General features: G+C 38.7%; 1 protein-coding gene across 1 annotated transcript in view; it reads left to right on the top strand.

Moving 5' to 3' along the window:
* Positions 1 to 3,029: 3,029 nt before the first annotated feature.
* The window catches only part of LOC147019394 (uncharacterized), a 21,526-nt gene continuing 18,603 nt past the window's right edge, over positions 3,030 to 5,952 (top strand). The window contains exons 1-2 of the mRNA XM_085893821.1: positions 3,030 to 3,652; positions 5,349 to 5,444. Coding sequence (XP_085749947.1) covers positions 3,622 to 3,652; positions 5,349 to 5,444 — 127 coding nt within the window. The 5' untranslated portion in view covers positions 3,030 to 3,621. The remainder of the gene's footprint in view (positions 3,653 to 5,348; positions 5,445 to 5,952) is intronic.

Here is a 5,952-nt window from a genome sequence, read left to right on the forward strand (position 1 = left end):
ATAACCAGAGTATACACTACCTCTTATGTTTTGTGCCCAGTATGTGCTGGATGAAGTACAGTTAGTATTGTGTGCACCATGTCTTACCAAGGTTTGACTGTAATTGTATTTACTATCATTTAATGAAAATGTACAATATTTCAGCTTAATTATGTGTTTCATATGCTTTCTTGGCTTGGTTGTAGAACACGAGAAACTTCTGAGTGATTTTTGTCTTCTCAGAATGTTCTTTACTCTTTGTTGGCTTACAATATGGCTTCACAATTAATTGGAAAGCTTACAAATTAATTGAAAAGCATCACAATTAATTAAGAAGCTGTATTGTAAATTACACCTGTAAATATGTTTCCTGAGGAAATTTAAGTTGCAGAGTGAGATGTTCATGAATGTCTGAGCTTCGATAGTGTGTTACCTTCTGCTTGATAAGCAAATGTAAAACGTTAGTTTTCTCCCAGGAGTGATGTGTTTAACACTGTATTACATTAAGTTTAAGTTTGTTGGTGTGTGGGAGCAGATCACAAGCTGCACCTTCTCATTTAAGTGAAGGAACTATTTTTTTTCTTTTTATAGTAGTTTGAAACTTTACCATGTACTTACAACTGTATATGAAGATGATGAGGTTACATTGCTTTAAATACATCCTGTAACTAGAATGTCACTAGGGAGAGCGCATACCTCTGCCACAAAATGCCTGATCCACGAGAACGTATTGTGCCCAATCAATACTTTTTTGAAATATCAGGTTATGTATTATTTTTGGCTCACTCTCTCAATGGTGAAGAATCACTTCAAAAATTAAATAATTCTCGCATCCAGATCCTGATTCGGATCTTCACCAAAATTTAATCAATTCTTCGTTGTCACACACCCAACATGTCCACCAAGTGTCGTCCGAATCCGTCCACACTTTTTGAGATGTTGTGCGATATCTCGATTTTGGCGCTATCTCTCAATGGTGAAGAATCACTTAAACAAGAAGCAAATACTTCGATATCGTGCGGCTGGGGGCAGTAAAAGGTTAAGAATGATGAAACAATTTTGCAGTTATAAAATTTAAATGTAGAAAGGTGAATTAGCATGCATGATGGGAAGAGTTGTGACGTTGGACAAATTTCTATTTATAGCCCTCAGTTCAAAGGGACGTCCACGACCATAAGTGTGACAGAAGACACAGGACAGAACAGCCAATTATATAACAGCGCGATGTCGCCGTGCTGTAATAACCACTTCCGTCACCAAAAAAGAGGAAGAAATCACCTCCACAAGACGTTTTAAAAACACTTCTGGTGAAAAACAATGAAGAACGAGAGTTACAATGCTGCACGTCAACAACTAACGGAACAGGAAGATTATCACTTCCTGCTCAGAAAATCAACTTCCAGCATCACACAGAAAATGATTCAGCACAAAAAACGTCGCTCTTGCGCATTAACCCCACCCACAATTCACCCGGCAATCTCCGCCCACAATACACCCGGCAATCTCCGCCCATAATCCACCCAGCAATCTCCGCCCACATCACACCCAACAATAAGTGTGACAGAAGACACAGGACTGAAGAGCCAATTATATAACAGCGCGATTTTGCCATGCTGTAAAAATTCCAGTAGTTGTATCCGGATCCGATTCTTCACCAAAATCTAATCAGATCGTCCTTGTCACACACCCAACCTGTCCACAAAATTTCATCCAGATCGTCCACAACTTTTTGACATATCCTGTACACAGACAAAGACAGACAGACAGAAAGGGGTGAAAACATAACCTCCTTCACCTTCGGTGGCGGAGGTAATAAAAGGCAAGAACATGATTCAAAGTGAAATTGTACAAAACAGTTGTGATATAGGACTTTCCATGCTCCAATCCATGGTTTTGAATTTAATGTTAGGTTTACAAGTCTTTGATGTTGAAATTGTTGAAATTTGAACAATACAATGTTTTGTTCAGGCTTCCCCAGTTGTTTTCCTCCCAAACCAAAATAGCACATGATTTATGCACGATACTTTGTGTAACATGATAAAAACACTTTATCCCATTAAACCAAGGAGGACAAATGTCCCATACGTAACATGTCCCAAATATAACATGTTCTTCATGAATAGAACGAACACTAAATATGGTGTAATTCTTTTCAATGAGATTTTACAAAAATATGCTCAAATGTTCAACCTTTCTTCACACGAGATATCAAGTTGTACAAGAAAAGACTTTCAGAGAATTTTGAACTTGAAAGTTCTGTTAAAAAAACTGAATATTTTTTTGTGGTTCCATACATTCCATTGTGGGTACATTTTCTTTATCCGACGAATTATCTCAAGGTCAAATGTCATCGTTTTTACTAACAGTATTCATCTTACAGATACAAAACATTGAGATGAAAAATGTTGAATTTGTCATCCTTTTGGCTTAATTTTGAGAGGGTGAAAGTCTCTGTCCCATACGTAACATGCCTGATATCTTGTACTTGCCCTGGAGCATGCAGAGATGTATTTAATGTGGCAACAGATTGACTATCGAACCATCGGGCCTAAAAAAAGAAACAACAGATTATTGTGATATTACCTGACAAATATGCGTCTCATTATTGGCATTGCCTGTTCATTACTTGTGCCGTGTTATCCACTCTTTCTGTGCTGAAAAAACACAAATGCTCACTCCATGATGCGCAAAGTTAGCACGAGAGGGTTGCAAAGTGAAACATCATGGAGTGAACAAGAAATCTTAAAAGTTATTTCTTCTTAGATTAAACCAATTTTATTATAATCTTTGATTCATTCTTTTTGTACAAACTCCATTCTTTCCTCATGGAGGAAAAAAAATGCTTCCTCCACCATTTTGTTACATATGCTGCTTGTTTAATCAAACCTGCATTAATGTTTTAAAATATTATTTATGACAATGGCAGGTCAAAGTTGATGTGGACTTCTTTTATTTTAGAATATGCAAAAATATTAGTTCAATTTTGAAGTACTTTTCTTCCGACAAGTACATTGAATCAGCCGAAGTGGCCTCATGGGTAGAGCATTACAATCTCATTCTGGGAGGTCGACGATTTGAAACCTTGCCGTGTCATCCCAAAGACTCTTAAAAATGGTACGTGCTGCTGTCTTGCTTGATGCTCAGCATTTAAAAAGGGTGGAGCACACAAACAACCAAAAGTTGGTAATAGCGCAGCCTTTGAGGGCCTTTATGCCTTTCTCCTGCATCATGAGTGTGTGCATGTGTTTGTGTATATGTAGAAAAAATGAAAAAAAATAACTTTCTCTGTCTCACTTGAAAGTATAAAATTTTTAGATGAACATTTATAATTTTAAAGCTGTATAAGAATTCATTAGAAAGCATAGAAGCTGAGAATATATGGAGGATTATACACGTTCAGCATGGTGTTTTAACACTGACATTGTCAATGATGATATGGCCATGCGCTTCCACTATTTAATACTGTGTGTTGTGTGTTGTGCTGCATTCAGAACTCTGTCTACCTGAGGATGGTCAACTTTTAGCACATGCTCATAATGAATCCTCATCAACTCAGAGCATTGTGTGCTGCCAGTGGGATCGTGATCGATCTTACAATGGACATTTCCTGTTTTTTGTTTTTTTACCAGCCTTGGTGACTTGATGGTTAGAGCATTCTCTCTCAGTCTGACAGGTCGGTGGTTCTTGCTCTGGCCGAGTTGTAACAAAGACTTTAAAATGATACGTGCTGCTTTCTTGCTTGGCACTCAGCATTAAAAAGGATAGATCATCGACAAACAACCGGAGGTTGATAATGATAGCACAGTTTTTGATCGGCCAAATCGTCTCTTCCTGCGCAATGAAGTTCCTTGTAAGGGAACATTATAATATTACTTATTTCATGGTATCCCATCTGCTTGCATTAGTTGGTGGACATTAAATATTCTACGACGTCATTTGCAAAGGTTAGGTGAGCTACACCAGCACTTTGGCCAAGTTCCAAATTCCTGCCCTGACTTCCTGTGTCAGGGTGGCAACCAATCCAGGATTGTAACCCTCGCCAAGAAACTGATTTGGCCGAACCGACACTTTGCAGAGACCATGGTACATGATTTGATTATTTTACAAGGAACTCGTACCCAATCATACATGCAGTATTTTGTAAGATATATATATATATATATATGTGATTAATTGTGTCTGAAGTCGGAGTTCATAATGTGGGAAAACACTTGCAGCAGAATTTGGTGTCTTCTTAGTTGGTAGTTAGCTTTCTGGAGTTTCATTTTCACGAGTTGACCTCAAGCCCATATTGGAGATGCTTGGCAGGGTTAAATCAATGGTTTAACTTGGCACTCAATGGTAATGGCATGTGGATTACTTTTAATGATAGTTATCACAAGCAAGCCATGGTATACCACGCGTCTCAGGGCAATTACTTGGCACAGGCACAAAAGACTACTTAAGCAGTGTCACCCAATCCTGCAAAAGTTGCAAGAGGATTCTTTGAAAAATTTAATATTTTAAAGACTGATTGCCAGTGTTTTTCCTGATTTCAGATTTTTAAGTTATCAGTTTTTATCATGATTTATGAAAAGCAGCACTCTAGAATCGAGATTTTGCTTGTTCTCATGTGAAGTATTTGCTGATAAATGTGGTTGACAATTTCAATGATTATAAATGGAATAATGAGAAACTGTTTTCATTGCTTGTGGAAGAGGAGAGAGACAGAGGGTAAAATGGCAATGTACTGACAGCAGGATTACAATTGGGCACAACAAGCAAGGGAAAGAATCCACAGGAAATAAGGAGAGATGAGACGGGAGGAAACACTAACTTTCAAGTAAGAAGGTTGGGTTCGGTAGGGTCAATGGGGGTAGAAAAGATCAATGATAGGGATGGGGAATGACTTGAGTTAGTGGTGCATTTCTTACTTGAATTTCTTGAGGGAAGAGTCCAATTGAACAGTTTCAGGAAGGAAGTTCCACAAGGGGAAGAAAGAGGAACAGAAGAGCAGAAAGCCTATATTTGGGGAGTTTAACCAGGAGGGGGTTACTGTAAGAACAGGTGCTGGGGATGGTCAGAGGACTGAGAGAGCAGAGGAAACTCAATCAGAGTAGAGTTGTTAATAAACAGTCAGACAGGCCACTGACCTGTCTGTTATGTCACAGTAACATACCTTATGCTTCATTCTCATCATTGGAGATGCGAATAATGTTGAAAGCTTTTATAAGACCATCATTTAATCAATATCATAATCAGCAGTGTGAGATGACACCTTACCTCTAACAGAGTCTTGAGGTGGGTGATGAGATGGAAGGGGGGTGAGGGAGCATACACCAGAGATGGAGGTGACAAGGTTTCATAAACTTGTGTTTTGTTCCCTGTAGAATGCCACTTTGGCAGTTTGGTGGCTATTGAGGATGAAGCCAAGCACTCCTTTCATCATTTTGAAGCTCACATGTGTTGTGCTCACCTTTGGGCAGGTATATAGAATATGCTTAGAACTGCTTCTGCTTGTTTGATGATGTCGTTTTCTCTACCCATTGTGCTTCTGACATGCCTGGTATGTTTTTGTCAGGAAATGGAATCCCATCGTGAAAGATTCCTGACCATTTTGGTTTATTCTCTCTGTGATATTATACGATGAGTTCTCTACCTTGCTTGTTAAGTGCCTCTACCTTACCTTAAGTTCATTCGACACCATCAAAGCGAGTTGGCAAGACATTTTCATTTAGCCTTTGTTTCATGTTTTGTCAAATTGGAAACATTTTTGTTTTATGAACAGTTAAGTTTATTGTAAAAGGGAACTTGGTTCTCGATATCGACCAATTACAGCAAAGCTTCATTAGTTGTGGATTTGCATGTCCATGGTGTATGTCTCTGCATACTTATTCACCATTCGCATTTCCTCCCTCACCGGCTGTCCCTCACTCATTTGTTGGTGTACCTGGCATGCTGTGCCTGTTTGTGGTGAGCATGTTGAGGTCATGG

Source organism: Eptatretus burgeri, chromosome 9, assembly GCF_056783735.1.
Source record: "Eptatretus burgeri isolate ZD-2024b chromosome 9, Ebu_testis_v1, whole genome shotgun sequence".
NCBI lineage: Eukaryota > Metazoa > Chordata > Myxini > Myxiniformes > Myxinidae > Eptatretus > Eptatretus burgeri.